The 26,177-nt window shown below is 42.7% G+C and overlaps 1 protein-coding gene across 1 annotated transcript in view; it reads left to right on the top strand.

Moving 5' to 3' along the window:
• DYSF (dysferlin) overlaps positions 1–26,177 on the top strand; it is a 412,280-nt gene that overhangs the window by 157,522 nt on the left and 228,581 nt on the right. The window contains exons 10-13 of the mRNA XM_082264486.1: positions 974–1,004; positions 16,736–16,855; positions 18,384–18,506; positions 18,589–18,692. Coding sequence (XP_082120612.1) covers positions 974–1,004; positions 16,736–16,855; positions 18,384–18,506; positions 18,589–18,692 — 378 coding nt within the window. The remainder of the gene's footprint in view (positions 1–973; positions 1,005–16,735; positions 16,856–18,383; positions 18,507–18,588; positions 18,693–26,177) is intronic.

Here is a 26,177-nt window from a genome sequence, read left to right as displayed (position 1 = left end):
GGGGGAATAGAGGGAGAGGGGGAGAGAGAGAGAGAGAGAGAGAGAGAGAGGCGGTGGTGGGGGAGAGAGAGAGATGGGGGTGGGAGAGAGAGGAAGAGGGGGTGGGAGAGAGAGAGAGAGAGGGGGTGGTGGGAGAGAGAGATGGGGGTGGGAGAAAGAAGGAGGGGGGGGGGGTAGGAGAAGGTGTGATGTCACTGATTGCTAGACACCAGTGGCTAATGGAGTCTCAGATGGAGGCAAGGGTGGCTATTTTGCTGCCCCCCTGCAAAGTGCCGCCCTAGGCCTGGGCCTTGTAGGCCTAAGCCAAAATACAGCACTGCTTCCCGGTATGTGAGTGTGCCTAGGCACTTTTTCTGACTACATCCTCATAGCTGTATATCTGCAGTGTGGGATCTAAGGTACTGCTGCCTCTGAAGGCTAGCCTTAGAAGATATGGAGTGAGATTGGGTGATGTAATTAATATGCTGCTCACTGTTCTCCTTACTGGAGGCTCTGACATGAGGAAGTAAAGTTCTGCCTCTAGCAAGATGGCAACCTCAAACAGAGGTACGGAGCAGAGCAAGGCATGGTCATTCAGTAATGGTGGAAGATCAGCGGCAAGGAGGTGGAAGCCAATAATGGTGACTAGCTTTTTGCTATTTGCTGGCCATTTATTGGGCACAGCTTCCAGAGTTCATTTCCTTTTTAAAGTGAACCTATCCTCTACGTTGAAGATAAAAGTAGGCGCAGCAGTTAGAGCATGAACTACGAGCAGCCTGATATGACTTCCCCTGTCCAGAGTTCTCTTTAGTGGAAAGAGAATCTGAGATTATTTTGTCTTTGTTATGGAGACTGGCAACCTGCTGGCCCCTTCTCCAATGGAAGTTACTTATTCACCAGCAAGGCACAATGTTGGCAATCAGGGAGGTTTTTTTGTGGTGATATTTTAAAGAGTGTTGGAGTAACTACAGCATTGTCCCTTCTCTCCATACAGATGGATGTTGGATTGATTTATGGAGAGCCAAGTAAGTGCCATTTTTTATACCCAGGTATCTGAGTGTCCTAGTAAGGACAAAATAGCAATAAACATTGTTGGGTTTCTAGGAAAGTGCAATTAATTATACTTAGGCACCTAGCCACTGAGGATGATGGTAGCCATTGCATATGCACTTGCAGTGTTCTGTAGATATCTGCTGATTGTTTCCTTCTGACTGATAATGTCCGCTTAGAGGTCCCATGGTAGAAATGACTTTCTTGGCACCAACATGGCAGCATGCTACCATATGTATGCTGCCATGGATTGGCACCAGAAAAGGAAAATTATGGTAAGTATTTGATACAATTTTCTGTATTCCTGGTGCCAACATAGCAGCATACATGTAGTAGTATTCCCCCATGGATTGGCACTAGAAAAGGAAAATTACGGTAAGTATTTGATACAATTTTTCGTTTTCCTGGTGCCAACATGGCAGCATACATCTGGTAGTATGCCGCCATAGATTGGCGCTAGGAAAGGAACATTATGGTAAGTATTTGATACAATTTTCTGTATTCCTGGTGCCAACATAGCAGCATACATGTAGTAGTATTCCCCCATGGATTGGCACTAGAAAAGGAAAATTACGGTAAGTATTTGATACAATTTTTCATTTTCCTGGTGCCAACATGGCAGAATACATCTGGTAGCATACTGCCATAGATTGGCGCTAGGAAAGGAACATTATGGTAAGTATTTGATACAATTTTCTGTATTCCTGGTGCCAACATAGCAGCATACCTGTAGTAGTATTCCCCCATGGATTGGCACTAGAAAAGGAAAATTACGGTAAGTATTTGATACAATTTTTTGTTTTCCTGGTGCCAACATGGCAGCATACATGTGATAGTATGCTTGCTGCATAAATGTGGTAGTAGGCTGCCACTGACTGGTACCAGAAAAGGAAAATTACAGTAAGTATTTGATAAAATTTTCTGTTTTTTTCCGTGCTCACCTGCGTACTTGAGTTGCTCAGATTGAAACCTCAAGACACTTCTGAAGCCTATCTTTTTAATAGTACACAACAGTCCCCATCCAACCATTAGTTTCAAGCTGTTCCAGAGTCGGGCAGACATCATGGTCATTGCTTGCAGCTCACTGCATCTGTTTGACCAGCCGACTGACACATTATCCTGTTCTCTGTCTTTTCCACTGAATATTATTGTTCCTTCCCCCATATCTGCTCTGTCTCTGCTCCAGAACTTTGGACAACCACTCCAAGACAAGGCCGAGAACACAGAATGACTCTTTAAGGTTTATGTCTCTGCAGCACATTTGCTTCTTTGTGCTTTATCCCTATAAAACTGCAGCAAGTACAGAAAAAATACTGATTGTTTATTTGGCCCAGAATTTCAACGTGCTTATAATTTTGCATTGTTGGCTGACAGCACAGTGCTTCTGCTACAGTCAGCTGGTTGTCAGTCCTATATTCTGTACTAAATAGCAGCCATACCTCCCAAAATCCCAAGCTGAGAAGTAGGGACAGCTTTTGGTACAAAGAATGTACTAAACTGACATACCTGTGAATCTTTAAGAATTAATACTCAAAATGCTATTGTTTAAGGCTACATGAACTATTACTTTTCCATTTTACTGGCTTTTTCTAATCACAAATGCAATAACTTTTTATCACACCTTGGAACCTTGGAAATATTTTTCCAGTCTCAGGGAACTCTTGCAAAATTATAAATCCTACAACTCATGGTACGTTAGTTTGATCATTAGGTTGTAGAGACTTTTAAATATAATAAATATTTACAAAATAATCGTGAAAAAAGACAAAGATAAATAATGACCAGAACGAATCACAGATGGTGAGATTTGTAGTGACCCCTTACATAGGTGTTTGATGTAGAAGTGACCCCTTACATTGGTGTTCGATGTAGAAGTGACCCCTTACATTGGTGTTCAATGTAGATGTGACCCCTTATATTGGTGTTCAATGTAAAAGTGACCACTTACATCGTTGTTAAATGTAGCTGTGACCCCTTACATTGCTGTTCAATGTAGGTGTGACCCCTTACACTGGTGTTCAATATAGAAGTGACCACTTACATTGGTGTTCAAAGTAGATGTAACCCCTTACATTGGTGTTCAATGTAGAAGTGACCACTTACATTGGTATTTGATGTAGACGTGACCTTTTACATTGGTGTTCAATGAAAAAGTGACCACTTACATTGGTGTTCAATGTAGATGTGACCCCTTACATTGGTGTTCAATGTAGATGTGACCCCTTACATTGGTGTTCGATGTAGAGGCGACCCCTTACATTGGTGTTCGATGTAGAAGTGACCCCTTATATTGGTGTTCAATGTAGACGTGATCCCTTACATTGGTGTTCATTGTAGACGTGACCCCTTACATTAGTGTTCGATGTAGAAGTGACCCCTTACATTGGTGTTCAATGTAGACGTGATCCCTTACATTGGTGTTCATTGTAGACGTGACCCCTTACATTGGTGTTCAGTGTAGACCTGACCCCTTATATTCGTGTTCAATGTAGACCCGACCCCTTACATTGATGTTCAGTGTAGACGTGACCCCATACGTTGGTGTTTGATGTAGAAGTGACGCCTTACATTGGTGTTCAGTATAGACGTGACCCCTTACATTGGTGTTCAATGTAGATGTGACCCCTTACATTGGTGCTGCTGTGTAGACGTGACCCCTTACATTGGTGCTGCTGTGTAGACGTGACCCCTTACATTAGTGTTCATTGTAGAAGTGATGCCTTTTATTGGTTTTCAGTGTAGACCTGACTCCTTACATCGGTGTTCAGTGTAGAAGTGACCCCTTACATTGGTGTTCAATGTAGACGTGACCCCTTACGTTAGTGTTCAATGTAGAAGTGATGCCTTATATTGGTATTCAGTGTAGAGATGACTCCTTACATCAGTGTTCAGTGTAGAATTGACCCTACAAGTTGGTGTTCGATGTAGAAGTTACCCCTTACATTGGTGTTCGATATAGAAGTGACCCCTTATATTAGTGTTCAATGTAGAAGCGACCCCTTACATTGGCGTTCAATGTAGACGTGACCCCTTACATTGGCGTTCAATGTAGACGTGACCCCTTACATTGGCGTTCAATTTAGACATGACACCTTATGTTAGTGTTCAAAGTAGAAGTGACCCCTTACATTGGTATTTGATGTAGAAGTGACCTCTTACATTAGCATTCATTGCAGGCAGGAAATCAATCTGCCAATGCTCTCTTCTCACGGAACTCCTAACAAACTCTGGAGGCACCCCAGGAACTCCTAATAAACTCTGCAGGAGCCCCTAACAAACTCTTGAGGAACCCCAGGGTTTCATGAAACCCTGGTCAAAAAAGACTTATTTAGAGGTTGGATGAAAGGTTTAGTGTGGTATAACAATTCTAGTAGTTGACTTGTGCATTTTGTTATTGAGGTCTGTATATCAGACCAAATAGACAGAGATCTGAGGGGGAGTAAAGGAAAGATAAATTTGATTCTAAAAGAGGGACAGTTCCTTTGACTGAGAGCAGTTGGAAGCTATGAGCTACACCTGTTCCCTTCTCATCTCTGTGCTACTCTACATGCATATACTGTACATATTTCCCACAAAATAAAGTTTGTTCCTTGACTCCAGAAGGCCTGCCGATGCACAGCAGGTAAAAGGCCCTTGGGAGATGTAATTATGGGCATGTACTTTTTAATAGGAACTCCCAGCAGCTCCCATTTCAAGATTTTTACAAGCTTGGTGATGATGTCGCTGGGAATAAAAAAAAAAAAAAAACCCACAAAAAAACGTATTATGCTAACCAGAGATGTATAGTAACTAAGTAGAACTACTTCACTACTGTACTTAAGTACGGAAAGGCGGTATCTGTACTTTCCTAGAGTAGAATTTTTTTCTCCTACTGCCACTTTTACTTCACTACATTTTTTCGATGATTTCAATACTTCTACTCCGATATTTTTTTTTTTGTGCTGCATAGTTACTCGTTACTATTATAAAAATTACCACTGCCAGAACAGTAGAGGGCAGGTTTCATGAAGCTCAAAACATGTGTATTATCAGCGCATACGAAAATAAATGCTACTGTATGTATAAATAAAAGCTGCATTTGAAATAATAAATAACAATATGATGTTCAAACTTTTGACTTCTTTCTTTAATAACTACATAACACAGTACTTGTACTTTTACTTTCAGTACTTGAGTAGCAAAATTTAAAAAAAAACTACTTGCAATACTTAAGTACAAAAAATGTTGAATACTTTAGTACTTCTACTCAAGTCACTTTTTGATCGAGCACTTCCACTTCTACTCAAGTATGGGTTTCCAGTACTTTATACAACTCTGATGCTAACCAGATAAACAATAAGAACAAGATAAAATAATAATAATAATAATAATCTTGGGAAATGATTTAGAGGGAGATAGGGAAGTTTGTGGGTACATTTGTATAAAGTTTGGACAGACACTTTGGGGTCAATCACTTGCACGGCCATTAATAGTCTGCCATAATTTGTTTAATACGTTTACTTCCTTGGTTTCTCAGCTCCATCTAGGCCATAATGCATTATTTTCCTGAAAGACCTCAAACAGGAAAATACAGCATTATTGCCTGTAGATCAGTGTTTCTCATCCAAGGTTCCGTGGAAACCTAGGGTTCCTCCAGAGGTTGCTAGGGGTTCCTTGAGCAATGGGCAGTTTCGGCATCTCAGATAAGTTTTGCCTGACACCATTGATCTTTTTAGCTATCTGGAAGAAGGTAATTCTTCCCATTGTCCACAAGTGTAAGGAGCATTCATCCCACTGACCATCACACTAATGTATCATGAGTTGTAGATATAGTCGTTTTTAGTAGGGGTTCTCTGAGACCTGGAAATTATTTCAAAGGTTCCTCTGTGTTGAAAAGGTTAAGAAAGGCTGCTCTAAATGGTGCTGATGATTCTAGAAAAAAAAACGTGTTAGGGAAATTACAGTGACGATTCATGACATAGTTACATAGTAGGTGAGGTTGAATAAAGACGATAGTCCATCCAGTTCAACCTGTGTAGGTGTGTGTGGCCGTAATCCTCTCATACCCCTGAATGCTCTGATCCTTGAGATGTGCGTGCGTGCGTATGATTGACATATTTGCATAGCAATTTTTTTTTTTTTAATAAATAGACCCCTTTAACAACATGTAGCACTCCGCTGAGCCAGTACGCCTCACTGCTCTGGTAAAGGAGAACTCTAACTAAATCCTGTCTCCAGACTGAACAGATAGATAATCTGATATTCTGACAAGGGAGCCACAAGCACAATTTGCAAATATTGATTTCTCCCCTTCTCAGGATGAGATTTATTTTTGATAGATGAAATATCCATCCTGCTTATCGTGTGGTTAGCCAGTGGTGCCTCCATTATAGAAGATATACAGAGGGTTTGGTTTTCCGCTTCAAGATTTATAGTTAAAGATTAGGGGATACAGAGAGTTCAACATAAGGCAAAGGCTTTCTGCTTATTTTATTATTTTTTTTACATACAAAAATAGAATACGAGTAAACAGAACAGAAAATAAAAAGAGAAAACAGATGGGGCAAAAAGGGTTAGGACTACAGAACACCTCCATCCCTAACCCAGACCCCCCTAACCCTCCAAACCCAAGGAGAAGAGGTGAGGGAGGTGTTTGTATTCCAGATTAAGGGACCAACCTAGGGTGACAACGCTTCAGTTTAAAGCGGTTGTATACTGCGCTTTCTTATTTTTTACCTACAGGTAAGCTTATGAGTCTTACCTGTAGTCTTAAAAGTCTTACCTGTAGGTAAAATAATATTTTAGGAGATATTCACCCTGCATGCAGGCACTGACATTAGTGGCGCATGCGCTCTTAATGTCCGCTGGATCGTGCTTGAACTTCAGAGCTTCTTGCCAGAACCGAGGGCTCCCGCGCGCATGCACGGGAGTGACGTCATCGTGGTTTCGGCCACTCACAGCTGGAGCCCACGATCCCCGAATAAAGGACGGAAAAAGATATCAGCCCTCTCAGCTGTGACTGGGCGCCACTGAGAGGGTTTTGTTCTAAGGTGAGTATTTCATAATATGTTAGTATGCAATGTATACTAGCACATTATGCCTTTATCTTGCAGATTTTTTTTTTTTTGCAGCGGGTTTACAACTGCTTTAACCTTCTTAGCGGTATTCCCGAGCGTGGCTCGGGGTTAAATTTCAGAGCCAAAAGCGGTAACCCCCGAGCCACACTCGGGGTACCGCCAGAAGCATCGCTGGATCCTGTAAAAGAGGTTTCTTACCTTGTCACCGGGATCCAGCGCTGTATCTCAGCAGTATGCGGCGGTGGATCTTCCTCACCATAGTCTCCATGCCCCGGCTTTCATCTCCTGCGACGTGACGTTCGCAGGGGGGTGGAACTGGCGGCAAATTCAAATGTAAAACACACCAAACACACTGATACAATTCAAAATAAAATAAATTCACATTACATCGCCCCCCAGTGCCCTTTCCTGCAGTTTTACTGTACTTTTTATGTATGTATATATATATATATAAGACGTCGTTCACTGCGAACTCTAGGTTCTCTTTTCTTGATCTGCTACTACTTTCCCCCCATTTCTTACTTTATCTCTCCACTTTTCCTTTCTCAAATTTACCACGTTGAACTACTTTTCTCCCACCCGGGGCAATGTTTTTCTTTTGCTTTTGTTGCACGCAGGATCAACAGATGCGGAGTGGATTTGCTGTCGCCTAGTTAGGAGTTTCTCCTTTTGTGTATGTTATCCCATATGTCTTTATTCTAACCCCTGAGGCTTCTCGGTTAAGAATGATGAGGAATATGGCGCTCTGATTACGCCATTTGGTGTCACTGCAGTGGTTGGTACGGACTTGTTTGGCGTGGCGCGCACCTTTTTTCTCCCTAAAGAAATACTGACACGCTCCGCATATACAATCAGTGAACCTGGCTGTGGCTGGCCTGCTGTTGAACCCCCCTTGATGCAGTTGTGCTCCCAGATGGGGTATCTGGGGGGGGGGGGGTAAGATGGCACCCCAGCTGCAGACACAGTACTGATACAAACCTCTACTTGAAATATGCATAGGGCCTCATGTCTGGTGTTATAGTCAATTAAAGAGGTTGTAAACCCTCTTGTATAACTTTTACCTATAGGTAAGCCTATATTAAGGCTTACCTATAGGTGCTATAAATATCTCCCAAACTAGCACCGTTTAGGAGATATTTACAGCGCAAACTGCCGATGACGTCATCGGCGCAGGCGCTCTGAGGGAACGGCCACCCGTGCCGTTCCTTCAGAGCTCAGTGCCGTGAACGGCGGCTCCCGCGCGCATGCGCGGGAGTGATGTAATCGCGCCTCCGGCCAATCAGATGGCCGGAGGACGCGAACCCGGAAGCGGGACGGCAGGACATGTCGCCGTCCTGTCGCTGAGGTGGCGGCACGGCGGGGGCTTCGTTTTAAGGTAAGTACTGCATAATGAGCTAGTATGCGATGCATACTAGCTCATTATGCCTTTCTCTTTACAGGGCTTTTTTTTCTCGGATTTTTTTTTTTGAGTTTACTTCCTCTTTAAGTGATGCTTTCCACTCACCTTACTTGTTTGTTGTGTATCATTGGCAATATCTGTTTATGTTGTTCTTTATGAAAATCCAATAACATATATTGAACGGAAAAAATTAGTACCCAGTTATTTTATGTGTATCTAGGAAAGAATCCAGGCCTTTTTTAAAGCAATCTAGTGAGCTGGCCAGAACCCCCTCTGGAGGGAGTCTATTCCACATTTTCACAGCTCTTACTGTGAAGAAGCCTTTCAATATTTGGAGATTAAATCTCTTTTCCTCTAGACATAAAGAGTGCCCCCTTGTCCTCTGTGATGACCTTAAAGTGGAGTTCCAGCCTATTTTGCAACTTTAGTGATTCCTGGAGTGCACGCTATGCTGATCAACAATTGGGCATTTTCAATTTTTTTCGGGGGTCCCTTACCTTATTTTCAGGGCATTTTTGATTGTACTTCCTCCTTCTCCCCCCTCTGTGGCCACGGCCACCGACATCACTTCCACCTTTGCATTGCATCCTGGGAGCGGTTTGTCATCACTCACAGGAGGCTGGAATCAGGAAGAACTCTCAGAACACTCCCTGAAATCAGGAAGAAGGACACAGCAGATTGCACTGCGGTTTCAGATGCCCACATCCAAGATGGCCGCGTACAGACAGCATTTTTAAAAGTAAGATTTTGACTAAAATCCAATACCGTACACCTTGTAAGTATGAGAATAGCGGTTCTGTAAAGGGCAATGGATTAGTATTATAGGGGTATTTATAGTTAAAAAAGGTATTTGAGGCTGGAACTCTGCTTTAACCACTTAAGGCCCGGAAGATTTTACCCCCTTCCTGACCAGGGGGTTTTTTGCGATTTTTTACTGCGTGACTTTAACGGATAATTGCGCGGTGGTGCGACGCGGTACCTAAACGAATTTCACGTTCTTTTTTTCCCACAAACAGAGCTTTCTTTTGGTGGTATTTGATCACCTGTGCGATTTTTTGATCATGCGCTATAAACAAAAAAAGAGCGTAATTTTTGCAAAAATAACAATATTTTTCACTTTTTTTTATATGAAATTCCCCCCCAAAAAAATGTAAAAATCTAAATTTTTTAACATTTTCGTCCAATTTGTTTTACGCTACATATGTTTGGTAAAAAAAATCGCAAAAAGCGTATTTTGATTGGTTTGCGCAAAAGTTAACGCGTTTACTAACAAAGGGAAAGATTTTTGTCAATTTGGTGGGTTTTTTTTTAACGAGTAATGGCGGTGATCTGCGATTTTTTTGCGGTACTGCGACATTGCGGCGGACAGATCGGACCCTTGACTGACATTTTTGACACTTTTGGGGTTACCAGTGACATTACTGCAGTAATCAGTGCTATACATATGCACTGTTACTGCAAAAATGACACTGGCAGGGAAGGGGTTAACTGTATTGGACAGGGAGGGGTTAAGTGTGTCCTAGGGGCGTGCTTCTAACTGTAGTGGGACAATGCTATTGGTGTAAAAACAAAGATCAACGGTTCTACATAGTAGAACCGTCTGATCTTCATTTTTACACAGGGAGAACTGACAGGTGGCTTGTTTACATAAGCCGCTCTGTCTTTCTCCCGCTGTACCGGCGATCGTAGTGTGAGCGGCAGACATCGGGTCCGCCAGTCACACTCCCGCACTCCTCCGTGAACGAGCCGAGGCGGGCGCGCGCCTCGGCGGGCGCGCGCTCGCCCGCTATTGGCTCTAGAAGGAGTGACAGGCGAGCGACGTAGACCTACGTCACTCTGCCTGGCCGGGGCTGACTGCCGCAGTAAATATACTGTGAGCAGTCGGCAACCGGTTAAAGTAAATAACTCAACACCAAGTTCACTATATGGACCCCTTATGTTGATCATATCCCCCCTTAATCTCCTCTTCTGAAGAGAAAATAAATTCAGTTCCTCTAATCTTTCCTCATAGCTGAGCTCCTCCATGCCTCTTATCAGTTTGGTTGCCCTTCTCTGCACTTTCTCCAGTTCACCGATATCCTTTTTAAGAACTGGTGCCCAAAACTGAACTGCATATTCCAGATGAGGTCTTACTAATGATTTGTACAGGGGCAAAATAATATCTCTCTCTCTGGAGTCCATGCCTCACTTAAACACTTCTGGACCGGAAGGATTTGCCCCTTAATGACCAGGCCATTTTTTGTGATTCAGCACTGCGTTACTTTAACTGACAATTGCGCGGTCATGCGATGCTGTACCTAAATAAAATTGACGTCCTTTTTTTCCCCACAAACAGAGCTTTCTTTTGGTGGTATTTGATCACCTGTGCAATTTTTTTTTTTGCACTATAAACAAAAAAAGAGCGACAATTCTGAAATAAAAAAAAAAAAACAATAATTTTCACATTCTGCTATATAACATTCCCCCCAAAAAAAATGTAAAAATCTAATTTTTTTTACATTTTAGGCCAATTTGTTTTCTGCTACATATTTTTGGTAAAAAAAATCACAATAAGCGTATTTTGATTGGTTTGCGCAAAAATTTATCTCGTCTACAAACTAGGGGAAAGATTTATGTCATTTTTATTGTTTTTTTTTATTTTTTTTTTATTACTAGCAATGGCGGCGATCTGCAATTTTTTGCGGGACTGGGACATTGCGGCGGACAGATCGGACCCCTAACTGACATTTTTGACACTTTTGGGAGGGGACCAGTGACATTACTACAGTAATCAGTGCTACAAATATGCACTGTTACTGTAATAATGACACTGGCAGGGAAGGGGTTAACACTGTGGGTGATCAACGGGTTAAATGTGTACCTAGGGGAGTGATTCTAACTGTATGGGGGCGTGGCTTTTGACAAGATCAGAGACATGTGATCCTACATAGAAGGATTACAGGCACTCTGTGATCATTCCAGAGAGAAGAATGGTCAGATGTGTTTACAACAGCAGACCATCCTTCTCTCTCAGGCAGGGTGCCCAGCCGCAATCGGAGCCGCCTACCCCATGCATCGGAGTCCCCACTGACAAGTGGGGGAAGGAGCACATCGCTGGCGGTGCGCACTCGCCCCCTAGCTGCAGGCGCGCGACTGACCTAGACCTACGTTGGTTCGCGCAGGAGGGGCTTCCTGCCGCAGTAAAACTGCGGCGGGCGGTCCGGAAGCGGTTAATACAAGAAAGGACTTTGCTTGCTTTGGAGATTGGCTTGGCATTGCATGCTATTGTTAAGCTTATGATCTACCAGAACACCCAGATCCTTCTCCACCATTGAGTCCCCCAGTTGTACTCCCCCTAGTATGTATGATGCATGCATGTTTTTAGCCCCCAAGTGCATAACTTTACATTTATCATCAACATTAAACGCCCAAATAAATAGCGCATTAAATTTGCTTTATTATCCCCTGATGATCCTTCCAGTAACACACTTCCTGATTAAAAATGAGCTTGGGTTTGGTCCAAACCTGGGTTCTGGCTGAACCTGGAAGGCAATTACCAGTGGCGGGCCAATGGGCGGGGGATTCCCTGCCTGGCAGCTTTATGTACACAAAGGGTTACAGATGCTTGGGACATAATTGACCTAAAAGATCAATGACGCTGATCTAATATATGTATACATAAATAAATCAGCGCTAAATTCCATGGATAAGTTGTGAATTAAGTACTTCCGATCACAGCCGTAGACCAGGAAGTGGCGTCACCCGACTCCTCCCGACGCGTTGCGTCACACACCTCGTGACTTTTTCAAGGGTACATTGTTATTCAGTATGTGGTGACACTACTATAATTAGCAGCTTTACTCCACATTTTACTCGACATTACCCCCTTTTTTTTTTCGGATATTTTATATTCCATCATCATTACTTCAGTGGCAGCACATCAGGCTTTCTCTTTCTCATTTCATGCTGATCTAATATAGCCATGTGATCATATTAGATCAATGATGTCACAAGCTTTCCCGCCCCTTTGTGTTCATGAAGCTGTGGGTTGGTAATCTCCCACCCATAGCTTATTGGCCCAGCAGTGGCAGATGCCTTCCAGGTTTGGCAAACCCATGCTCTTCCCTCTACCTGGACTATGGTGACAATGTGCTCACTGTTCTGTATCATTGAAGGAGCAGCGTTGTCACCCTAGGACAGAAACATCAGCCCACCTCCAGAAAATAGATGGGAGGTTTTAAGTAGTTCATGGAGAGCCCTGGCAACAATGCTGAATCATAAAACTCCGCACAGGTAGATATTTGAAAAGCTATCAGCTTGTTGGATTTGTGGCAGGATCAACAGTTTTTTATTTTTATTTTTTCACTTATGAAACAGATTTTTCAAAAAGTTTTTAATGGTAAAATGGACCACAAAGGGGCAAAAAAGAGGAGTTAATTGTTAGAATGCATATTCACTCTAATGCCCCGTACACACGTTCAGATAATCGGACGACAAAACTCGCTTTCGACCTGATCTCACGATAATCTGATCGTTGGTACACAGCTTTCGACAGCCGATCACGACAGTTTGTCCAACAAAATCCAAAGGGACAAACAGGAAAACTTTTGTCGTACGATAGCCCCGCGAACGACAATCTTTTCATCAGTACACTATGCGTCCGCTAAAAATCGATCGACAAAGACCACGCATGCTCAGAAACACTGAAATAGCACGAAAAAAGCCTGGCTGCCATTGTTTTTGTTTTGCACCATCTGATACATAGCTAAGCAACCAGGAAGCTTTTCCAGAAATGTACGACAAAAATCATACGGTTTGTACGCATTGTTGAATTCGATGTTAGTATCATGCAACAAAATGCGAACGATAATTCGTCCGATTATATGAACGTGTGTACGGGGCATAAGGGCCAGTTCACACCATAGAAACGTAGTCCGGATGTGTTCCAGATTCTTTTCTGCATGAGTTTTTGATGGGTTTTTGGTGCATTTTTTATGCAGTCCAGTGCATTTTTCCCACTATTTTTCTTAACCTTAAATAAGGACATGTGTGTTTCAGTGCGTTTTTGGTGCGTTCCCGTTCATTCCAGTGCATTTTTTATGCGTTTTACAGCGTTCCAGTACAATCTAGTGCAGGAAAAATTAAGCAAGTTCTACTTTTTTTCTGGAACTGGAACGTACTGGTGTGAACTATGCCATTGGAAACCACATAACCTACTTTCCATGTGTTTTTGATGCAGAAAGAAAAATGCACTGGACTGCATGTGGTCAGAACTGGCCCTATCTGGCTGAGCCCATGAGCCATGAACTTCACGTTTCTCCCAGAGCATGGGTAGACATGCTGCAAGTCTCTGCCAGGTCCTATAGAGACTGTGCCCCGATATCAAACAGAATTCCTCATACTCGTCTAGATGAGGATAGCAGAAGCAGAAAATAAAAGTATTTATTATAAAAAATATATATATTTTTCCAATTACTTAAGAGGAGAGGGGGAGGAATCAGAGGAGAAGCAGTCCTTTTCATGGGTGAAGGTCCTCTTTAATGGTAGAGGTTGAAGGAGGAATGCCAAACTGCTCAAAAAACATCACATAATAATAAAATATAATATAAAATATAAAAATAAAATAAATAATAAAATAACATAACATAATTATAATAGTAAAAATAACAGCAATGTTATGCAGAATGCAGTCTCCGATGGTAAGGGGGGTCCTATCCTCTAACAAACAGATGTGCCTTATAAAGTGGCCAATCTGTACATAGAAAATGATGAAACAAGCGCGCCCTCTGCCTGTGTTTAGAGGAACAGCACTGTTAGTTGAATTTATAAATCTGGTGGTGTATCTTATAGGCAACCAATCAGGCGTGCCATGCAATAGAATAGTGGCCAGTAAAAAGTTTAAACTAAATCATTTGGTATGAGCAGGGACAGTCCAGCAGCTCAGTGTTTTATATTGCTTTGTATAGTTACATATAGAGATATATAAATATCATTATACATCATTAGATATATTATATAATATTTTACATAATCTATATACTGTACATCATTATACATGCATCATTACTACACTCCAGTCAATCCTGAAAAATTTTCCCACCTTACAATATTATCACCAGGACATGAATTAGGGTTAAATCTCCTCAACAAAATCTCAGAAAGCCATAAAATAATACTACAAATATTAGATCTAAAATTCATAATGGCTAAAATGTTCAACAAAACAATTGTAGTACAGGACTGCAAATCAATTATCTAGGTCAGTGTTTCTCAACCAGGGTGCTGCGGCACCCCAAAAGAACCCAGATGGCACCTGGGCAAGGGAGGAGCCAGCTTGCCTTGGATCATTTCCTGAGTTGCTATAGTGGGCAGGCTATTCACCAGTACCATAACAACCAATGACACTCTAGGGCCAGGGTGCACAGTGTCATTTGTTGCTATGGCAATGGTGACCAGCTTGCTTTCACAATGGCACTGCATGACTTTAATCCAGGGCAGTCCCCCAGCATTCTAAAGAATAGAATAGCGGGCAGTAAAAAGTTTGAAATAAATCAGTTGGTATGAGCAGGGACAGTCCAGCAGCTCAGTGTTTTATATTGCTTTGTATAGTTACATATAGAGATATTTATAAATATCATTATACATCATTAGATATATTATATAATATTTTACATAATCTATATACTGTACATCATTACACATGCATCATTACTACACTCCAGTCAATCCTAAAAAATGTCCCCACCTTACAATATTATCACCAGGACAGGAAGTAGGGTTAAATCTCCCCAACAAAATCTCAGAAAGCGGTAAAATAACACTACAAATATTAGATCTAAAATTCATAATGGCTAAAATATTCAACAAAAGAATTGTAGTACAGGACTGCAAATCAATTGTCTAGGTCAGTATTTCTCAACCAGGGTGCTGCGGCACCCCAAAGGAACCCAGATGGTACCTGGGCAAGGGAGGAGCCAGCTTGCCTTGGATCAGTGTCCTGAGTTGCCATAGTGGGCAGGCTATTTACCAGTACCATAACAACCAATGGCACTCTAGGGCCAGGGTGCACACTGTCATTTGTTACTATGGAAATGGTAACCAGCTTGCTTTCACCATGGCAATGCATGACTTTAATCCAGGGCAGTCCCCCAGCATTCTAAAGAAGACAGAAGTCCGTTTCCTCTGGATACCCACCACCTTTTACCCTCTGCTTCACAGCTGGAGCTAAAAGGTGGGACTCTGATGTTAAGTGTGTGCTTGGGGGGCTTTGTGATGGGGGGCCTGTGTGACTGGGGGAACTCTGACATGATGGAGGACCTCTGACATTATATGACCTCTGATGTAATAGGGGATCTCTGATGTGAAGGGGGAGTCTAATGTGAAGAGGGGAGGGGGTTCTGATATGATGGAGGACATCTGGCTCTGATGTGAAGGAGGGCTCCGATGTGATGGGAGGACCTCAGGTGTGATGGGGAGACCTCCAATGTAATGGGAGGACCTCTGATGTGATGGGAGGACCTCAGGTGTGATGGAGGGACGTCCAATGTGATGGGGGGACCTCCAATGTGATGGGAGGACCTCCAAGGTGATGGGGGGACCTTCAATGTGATGGGAGGACCTCTGATGTGATGGGGGGACCTCTAATGTGATGGGGGGACCTCCTGTTGATGGGAGGACCTCCGATGTGATGGGGGGACTTCTGATGTGAAGAGGGGCTTCTGATGTGAAGGGGAGCTTCTGATGTGAAGTTCATTTCATCAAAGTGGCTGTGTGCATTGTTCCAGGCTCAGGTTTCCCATTGATAAGTACCATTTATATTTTTAAACTGGGGTACCTCAAGATTTTGCATGCTTTTATAGGGTGTCGTCACCGAAAAAAGATTGACAAACACTGATTTAGGCAAGGGGTAAGCTAATCCATCTGTTGTGAAACTACAAGTTCCAAGAAGCAGTGCAAGACTGAATGCCACTAGCATGACTCCCAATAGAAGGGGGTGATGCCATTTGCAGTTTCAGCACAGCTGGAGTACCAAGGTTGCCTACCCCTGGTTTATTGTCAGAATGTCCACCTAGTATTATATAGATCACAGGAAGTCAACCTTATATCAAAGATGTCATTGTTCTTGGAACCTTAAACGTATGGCTCAATAGAGTCCCACAGAAGTCATTCAATTTCTAACCACCAGTTCCAAAAACCTGTGGTGGTATCACATTGGAATTCTGGGTCCACATATTGGATGCCCAGGTCATATAACCTGTCTCTTGTATTGCAGAACACGCTTTCCTGAAAAAGTGGCTGTTGCTGTCCGACCCGGAGGACTTTTCTGCCGGAGCGAAAGGTTATCTGAAAGTCAGCCTGTTTGTTCTGGGCCCTGGGGATGATTGTCCGGTGAGTATTGTATTTATCCTGACCAGGAAATAATGATCTATATCATGGGTGTCCAACTTGCAGCCCTCCAGCTGTTGTGGAGTTACAAGCCCCATCATGCCTCTGCCTTTGGGAGTCATAAAACCAAACTGAAAAATAAGTGCAGCGCTAAAATTTGAAGAAGTGATACAACATATATGCATATACATATTAAAGTGATTGAATAAGAAAAAAAGTTCATAAAAGCGAGTCCCAAGTGAAAATGAAACATCCAAGTTCAAAAGCTGATAGTAGACTGTGAATGAATCCCCACACCAGCAGAAGAACAATGAATGCGCTCACCGGAGGGTATGGACCCAGTTTAGCAGGTGGGTCATACAAGCTGGATATAATAGATATCCCCAAATGTAGCTGGATCACCGGATGTTTCCAAAAAGGTGGCCAGAGAGTATCAAATACTGATGCCAAGGGGTCTCTCTCAGGTGTACATGTATAGGGATAAGCCAGACAACACGGACATAGTGTAAAACCGCTTTAAAAGTTTATTAAAAAACAGAAATACACTTACAAGCATCCAAATGAAACAGTGCAGGGAATACAAATTAGATGGCACCTGTGACGTTCTAATGCGTTTCGTCATAACAGACATCATAGGTGTGCGCAGCCATTTGTATTAGGGTGTGCACCCCAATACTCGAACATATACTGTATTCATGTGTGTGCATGTGTTTATATACTGGCAGTGTCAGTCGAGCAGTGGATGGTATCACAAGAGCAAGGATAGGTGTCAGTGGGATATTTTTTACAATTTTATTTTTTTTTTTACTTTTTTTTTGCAGAAAAGGAGACTTTTTTGTATTTGGTGAAATATTAGGGGTCTAAACATGGGAAATATGTGCCACACAGGGTGATTAGCGTGTGCCCAGGCACACCTGGCACACTCTGTGCGCACGCCTATGACAAACATATTCATAGGAAGTTGCCAGGCACAGCTCATGTCAGTTGATGTGCTAGCAGCTCACTATTTATTTTAGAGTTAGCGCAGTTTGGATATATTTTATTTTCACTTTGGGAGTCATGCTTGCAACTGTCAGCCTTTCAATGCCACATGGGAATTTCCTTGTAATACCTCATGGCACTTTCCTTGCAATGCCTCATGGCACTTTCCTTGCAATGCCTCATGGGACTTTCCTTGCAATGCCTCATGGGACTTTCCTTGCAATGCCTCATGGGTCCTGTAGTTCTGCAACAGTTGGAGAGCCACAGGTTGGACACCTATGTTCTATATGCATAGAGCTGCAAAGACACCTGGGAATCCCCCTCAGCCATCCTGCTAAGGGCTCGGGATCAACAATGACCACGTGTGCATGACATCAGCTGGAGACTTCTCTGAGCAGAGCACCTATAATGTTCCCATTGTGATTAGTGCCTTCAAAAAAATGTGGACTTTTTAAGATACCTGTAATAGTCTGCCCAGTAGGAGTATTAGGACAGACCTGTATTCTTAGTTCTATTCTCTGTAGAGTAATTTGATTTCTTATACCTTCAGGCAGAGAAGAAGGAAACAGTAGAAGACAAGGAGGATATCGAAGGGAACTTGTTGCGGCCAGCCGGGGTGTCCCTTCGTGGAGCTCACCTGACACTTCGGGTCTTCCGTGCAGAGGATCTGCCACAGAGTAAGCAATTGTGGGAATGTGAACGCGGTGGGTGGTTCATATTCTATGGCCAATGGTAACCCATCTCTCCCTTCTGTCTCAGTGGATGACGCCGTCCTTGATAACGTCAAGCAGATTTTCGGCATGGACAGCAACAAGAAGAACCTGGTAGACCCCTTTGTAGAAGTGGGTTTTGCAGGAAAAACTGTAAGTACATTGAGTTAGGTTTTCATTGTTAAAGAGGAAGTAAACCCTCATAAAAAAAATGGGAAAAAAGAAACCTGTAAAGACAAAGGCATAATGAGCTAGTATGCATCGCATACTAGCTCATTATGAAATACTTACTTTAAAACGAAGTCCTCGCAGTGTTTCCCACTCAGCGACAGGGCGGCCGACATGTCCGGCCATCCTGCGTCCCCGTTCGCGTCCTCCAGCCATCTGATTGGCCGGGGGCGTGATTACATCACTCCCGCGCATGCGCGCAAGAGCCGCCGTTCACAGCATAAGGCTCCGTAGGAACGGTACGGTGGCCATTCCTTCAGAGCACATGCGCCGATGACGTGCTGCATGCACTGTAAATATTTCCTAAACGGTGCATGTTTGGGAGATATTTATAGCACCTATAGGTAAGCCTTAATATAGGCTTACCTATAGGTTAAAGACTATAAGGTGAGTTTACAACCTCTTTAAAGCGGAACTACACTGCATCTGAGAAGCACAAACCAAAAAAACTATTTAATTTGCATTTTTCACCTGCGTGACAACAAACACCTCCCCCTAACAACAAACTTACCAGGCTGCACAGAAAACCAGGAGGTTTATTCCTACAAGCAAAATGGTGAGGACCGGAGTATTGACCACAAGAAAAAAACAAACAAAGGGCACACCGGTCTAGTGCATTATCCTCAATAAAGGCTTTATTCAATTAAAAAAGATTCTACTCACAAACAAAACAAAACAGAGGGCTCTGAGGAAGGGGCTAAGCCTCGAAACACGTCAGCCAATATCTGTCAAGGACAGTGAACACCGACACAGATGGTTCTTGATGTTTGGATTGAATATTGTTTTACTACCTTTGTTTGTGAGTAGAATCTTTTTTTAACTGAATTAAGCCTTTATTGAGGATAATGCGCTAGGCCGGTGCACCCTTTGTTTGTTTTTTGTTTGCAGTACCTTCAGACTACCCCGGTCTTATAGGGCAGCAAGGCCTCAGCCATTTGGGATGCCAAGTGTGAGTTCTGTGGAAAGAGTGGACGGGGGGCTCTGGTTCTAAGTGCAGGAGTAAGGTGCTACAGCATCGCAATTTTGTTTTTGAGTATTGACCGGTCTGGTGAGGCCAAGACGCTATCGCTACAGTCCTGCGGATCCAGACCATCAGGGCCGCCATCAGGAGGGTACAGCCCATACATATGTAGGGGGCCCAGGCATCCCGAGGGGCCTCAAACAGGGTTGGGTTGCAACCTGTTCTCTCAATACCATTCAATTGTAAGCTCTGCCGCTCCCTTGCGGGCTGGCACTATGTGGGGGGTCCTGCCCCTCACTAGCCCTCACACACAGCTGTAGGCCCTGCCCTCCCCTGTTCTCCAGCTGTTCACTTTGGGACAGGAGGGGTGGCATTTACTAGAACCGTTCACCTTTATTTTCCATGGGATGAAGGAGGAAATGGGACTGGAGGAGAAGGAGGACATGCAACTGGAGGAGGATGATGACATAGTAGGTTGGCCTTAGGGAATGTTGGCGGTTGGATCCATGGGAGGGTCCCAGGCCTAAAACTGTGTAAGGGGCCCCAAAATTTCTGATGGCTGCCCTGCAGATCATAAAGACCGTTCTGTTCCCTATTGGCACTCACTGGATACACCCGATATCTTCACTTCCTCCTCTCTTCCTCTTCTTCTGTTTCTTCTTCCACAAGACTGCAGCAGTAACTGTGGCTGCAATAAGAAATAACGACATTGCAGCCATGATAGTCAAAGCAACAACACACACACGCAAAAGTAAAAATGTAATCTGACATCCTTAGACATCAAAGCAGTGATATTTTCCAATTGGCATCAAAACGCATCAAAAACGTATGTGAAAAAAATGCAAAAATAAGTGTGGACCTAGCCTCATGACATAGCTACAATAAAAATTCTTTCCACAAGATGGCGATGTTCCCTTATATTATCTGTCACCAGGTAGCAGTATTGTTACTGTAGATCAGTGTGATCAATAACTGACATTTTTTTTTCATTTGTGCTGCATTAAATATGTGAGTTTAATTAACTAAGTGTGAGAATGACAGTTAAAGTTATGTCTGTTGTGCCATAACAGACATAGTGCTATGAAAGTTATCCAGAGATCAAGGTTTCTAGCATCGCTTTCAGGGGCCAAACTACAAATAACTGACCCACATAGCAAACTTTTGATGCCCGCCCCCCCCCCCCCCCCCAACCAAGGGGGTGGGTAACCTATCCATTACTTAATAATACAGTACTTGATCTGTGTTACCTTTATATGCACAACGACTGTCTATGTTTAATAACCTTCAATAAAATCCATTGAGAGGCCCCTTCCCACCCCCAGGCTCCATAGCACTTGCATGGGCTGCTATGGCTATAGTTATGCCACTGATTGTTTGTTTGGATGAGTTATATTGTGTCCTCAGATGTGATGGCTGCATACATTTTTTTTTTTTCAGTTAAACTGATTTTCTGCAACTACAGAAAAATACCTGACCCTGATAGAAATCCAGTATCTTTGTATCTTTCTGAACACTAAAATCTCAAACAATGTTATGTATGTACAGTATGTTAACTAGTGGCAGTGTAAGAGAAAGAAAAAGTGTATAAAATCAATTAGGGATCGACTGATTATCGGCAAAGCCAATATATCGAGGGCCGATATGCATTTTCCCCGATATCGGAATGGGCCCCGGAGGTTACTGATATTGCCGATATTTCGGGAAAGTGCTTGTACCGGAGTGATGACTGCAGCTAGAGGCCTCACCCTGGTACCGACGTCCATAGCCGACGGTCGGCTGACTTGTAATGACAACCGATGCGGCTGAGAAGCCGCTTGGCTGTCATTACAAGGAGCGGGAGGGGACGTGCTCCCCCCCTCCCGCCTTCTTCCGCGGCTCGCCCCGGGTCTCCCGTCCCACCCAGGCAACCAGCCTGCACGGCCGCCGAGGACCTGATCAAAGCCGCATTCGGCTCTGATCGGGTCTCCATGCAAAAACCCGGGTGTCATGAGTGACATCACTTCCGGGTACTGTCTGGCGCCAGATTAAAAAAATGACAGCATTCAAAACAGCCAAACTTGGCGTTTTGAATGCTTTTAACCACTTGCCGACTGCCGCCCGACTATATACGGTGGCGGTCAGCCCCTCCCAGGCAAAGTGACATACCGGTACGTCACTAGCCTGGGAGCGAATAGGGGGTGAGCGCGCGCCGCCGGAGGCGCGCTCCTGCCCCTGCTCGTACCAGAGGAAGCCGGCGCGTGTGACCGGTGGACCCGATGTCCGCCGGTAACTCGCGATCGTCGGGCAGAGAGGGAGAAAGGCAGGCGGCTAGTGTAAACAAAGCCGCCTGTCATTCTCCCCTGTGTAAAAACACAGATCACTCGGTCCTGCTATGTAGGACCGTTGATCTGTGCTATTACACCACTAGCCACATCCAATGACAGTTAGAAGCACGCCCCTAGGGACACCCTTAACCCCTCCCTCTCCAATAAAGTTAACCCCTTCCCTCCCAGTGTCATTTTTACAGTAACAGTGCATATGTATAGCACTGATTACTGTAGTAATGTCACTGGTACCCCCAAAAGTGTCAAAAATGTCAATCAAGGGTCGGATCTGTCGCCGCAATGTCACAGTACCGCAAAAAAAATCGCAGATCACCACCATTAAAAAAACAACAAAAATGACAAAAATCTTTCCCATAGTTAGTAAACGCAATAACTTTTGTGCAAACCAATCAAAATACGCTTATTGTGATTTTTTTTTTTACAAACATATGTAGCAGAAAACAAATTGGCCAAAAATGTAAAAAAATTTAGATTTTTACATTTTTTTGGGGGAATTTCATATAAAAAAATGTGAAAAATATTGTTATTTTTGCAAAATTGTCGCTCTTTTTTTGTTTATAGCGCATGATCAAAAAATCGCACAGGTGATAAAATACCACCAAAAGAAAGCTCTGTTTGTGGGAAAAAAAGGACGTCAATTTCATTTAGGTACAGCGTCGCACGACCGCGCAATTGTCCGTTAAAGTCACGCAGTGCCGAATCGCAAAATACCCCCTGGTCAGGAAGGGGGTAAAATCTTCCCGGGGCTTAAGTGGTTAAGTGCAGAGGAGGGGTTTTAGACCCCCAGATCCCTCCACAAGAGTTCCTGTCAAAATAAATAAATAAATAAAAAAAATTTAAATGTACAAAAATATCGGCCGATACCGATATGCATTGGCCAAAATATCGGTATCGGCAACGAAAAACCGATATCGGTCGATCACTAAAATCAATGAAATCCTTCTGGTTTCCTCCATACTGCTTTGTTGCAGTTAAAGTTACAAACAAAACACTGAATAAGACCGTGATCGGCAGCTACAGAAGTAAGAGATTGTTACCAATATTATTATATTATATATAACATATTTATATAAATTATTACATGATCACTGTAACAATCTGTCACATTAAAAGATCAAAGAAGGAGGGTCTGCTTTGATAGATTGGGACTTTGGCTGTCAAACTTGTGGTGGCCATACACACTTTGATAAATGATCAATTCTTTTTACAATTGATCCCTCCCGATAGGAATAATTGATCTATAGTTTACAACCCAATGTGCCACACAAGGAGAAGTGGATTTTGATAGATAGTGTGAAAATACGATTGTAAGCTAATGATTTCATCTGTTTCCCCTATGCAAACCCATAATCTGATTGGCTGAAAAGTGATTGGATTCATGAACAAAGCATCTCAAAGCAAAATGATAGATAATTTTCCGCCCGGGCCGATTTGACTCAGTTTAAAAGAATACAATCTAAATTGAATCTAGATCAATCATAAGGGTAGTCATGGCTACTAAATTGGTTGCCAGTTTAATCACAGTTTGATCATTTTTATTGAACTGCACCTTGGTTGGATAATACAATCAAAGTGTGTATAGCCACCATTACAGCAGCTGGAGTGATCTGGAGTATTCTCATTGGAGGGTGAGATTTTTAGATATAAACATACTTAATCCTTGGAGGCTTGTCTGAATTCCTATATATTTCATATAAACTGTTTAAACTGAGAAAATGGACCATTTTAAGAAAAAATAGGGTAATTTTGAAATTGATGGCAGCAATTGGTCTCAAAAAAGTTGGGACAGGGCCATGTTTAGCAATCCCTCCACTTTATACAACACTCTGCAGATGTCTGGTAATGGAGGAGACCAGTTGCTGGAGTTTTGGGAGAGGAATGTTGTCCCATTCCTCCCTGATATAGGATTCTAACTTCTCAACAGTCCCGGGTCTTCTTTGTTGTATTTTTAATTTCAAGATGTGCCAAATATTTTCAGTTGGTTAAAGGTCTGGACTGCAGGCAGGCCAGTTAGGCACCCGGACTTTTCTACTATGAAGCCATGCTGTTGTAATGAATTCAGTATGAGGTTTAGAATTGTCCTGCTCAAATATGCAAGGCCTTACCTGAAAAAGAAATGATCTGCATCTAAAACCTGGATATATCTTTCAGCATTGATGGTGCCTTTCCGTATGTGCAAGCTGCCTATTCCATATGCACTAATGTGCCAACAGAGATGCAGGCTTTTGAAATGAGCGTTCATAACAAGTGGGAAGGTCCCTCTCCTTTTTAGTCTGGAGGACATGACGCCCATGGTTGCCAAAAAGAATGTCAAATTTAGTTTCATCTGACCACAGAACAGTTTTCATATTTGCAACAGATTATTTTTCTTTTAATCAGAAGAAAGTTTTTAACACATTTAAGCATAAATGTTCCATAAACACTCACAAAAAAATGCGAAGTACAGAAAAAAAAAACACAAATAGGCAATAGAGCTCACTAAAGAGATCATACAGCTCCACCTAGTGGCTGAAACAGAAATGACAGTGCCAATAGAGCATTACAATAGCACACTTCAAAGTCAGATAGTAATAACCGACATTGAGTAACCAACGGCATTCTACCCCAATATCCTATCTATAATCAGTTCTACTGGGGACAAAACTGGCCAACTTCCCTAAACCCTCTCAAATTTAGCGGGGCATCCACGGTGCAAATAAATAACCTTTTCAGATCTTTTTTTTTTTTGTTTACAAACTTTTATTCAAGGTTTAAAAAAGTCAGTACAAAGAATCAATATGCATTAACAGAGGTGCATTACGTACCATATTAGCATAATGACATCACAAAGAGTAACAACGAGAAACTTTAAACATGTATAACTGAGTTATTATCACAGTACTCATCAAAATCAAAGAAATATCAAAAAATAACAGAGCGGTATATGCATTGAAGCCCATATGCAAATGAATGAAGGATATAAGATTTTTTCAGTCATCCAACCTGGTGAAAGAGGATCTCAGTGTGACACCAATATCCTATCTATTATCAGGTCTACTGGGGCCAAAACTGGCCAACCTCCCTAAACCCTCTCAAATTTAGTGGGGCATCCACGGTGCAGATAAATAACCTTTTCAAATCTTAAAGTAGTACCCATATGGTCTACAGATGCCCAGTATCTGTGTAACTTGGGACATCTCCACAGCATGTGGATGAGATTCCTATGATCTCTGCTACATTTTGGACAAACTGGTTCTGACAAAAGCCCCGTTTTAAAAAATGTCACTGGGGTATAATGAACTCGCAATAAAAGGTACAATTGCGACAAAAGCTGAGAAGTATTAAGAGAACTAGCTTGTACTGCTTCCAGTGCATTTTCCCACTGTTCACTGGACAAGTCTCCCACGTCGGACTCCCACAGATCCATGGCCTTACAGGGTTTAGGCTTCCAAATAAATTCAGTAGGGATGCATAATAATTAGATGCAAGGCCCTTCTGTATTTTGCTGTGCTGCAACAGCCCAAAAAATGAGTGTTGGGGAAAGAGAAAAGTCAGAGGGCAGATTTTGTGTCTATACTGCATGGGAAAGCTGCCAATAGTAAAAATACATAGATTGTGGTAGACCGTACAAAGTCTGCAATGAAGAAAAGGATAACAATTTAACAGCTCTAAAGATATGCTTCGTGTGTGATACCATAAGCACCCCACTTAGGAGCATAAGTAAGTTTTCCCAGTTACGGATACGTGGTATTATTCCACATAAGCCTCAATTTTGTAAACCCAGTTACCCCTTACAGCTGTTTGATCTTACCCCAGATTTTGTGCATTAACCTATACGTGGAGCAGAGATGGTTGGATTTAGCAAACCATTGCTTTTCTAAACCTTCCGGGAGTGAAGCTGATCTAGTGTGGTGAAGCATAATGGACAGGGAGTAATTCCGAGTTTCAGCAGCCGGCCCTAGTTTAACCACTTCAGCCCCGGAAGGTTTTACCCCCTTAATGACCAGGCCATTTTTTGCGATTCAACACTGCGTCACTTTAACGGAAAATTGCGTGGTCGTGCGACGCTGTACCCAAATACAATTAATGTCCTTTTTTTCCCACAAATAGAACTTTATTTGGTGGTATTTGATCACCTCTCCGGTT

Source organism: Pelophylax lessonae (assembly GCF_965119305.1).
Source record: "Pelophylax lessonae genome assembly, chromosome: 1".
Taxonomy (NCBI): domain Eukaryota; kingdom Metazoa; phylum Chordata; class Amphibia; order Anura; family Ranidae; genus Pelophylax; species Pelophylax lessonae.
Note: the sequence above shows the minus strand (reverse complement) of the source record. Positions and strands in the feature narration are given on the sequence as shown.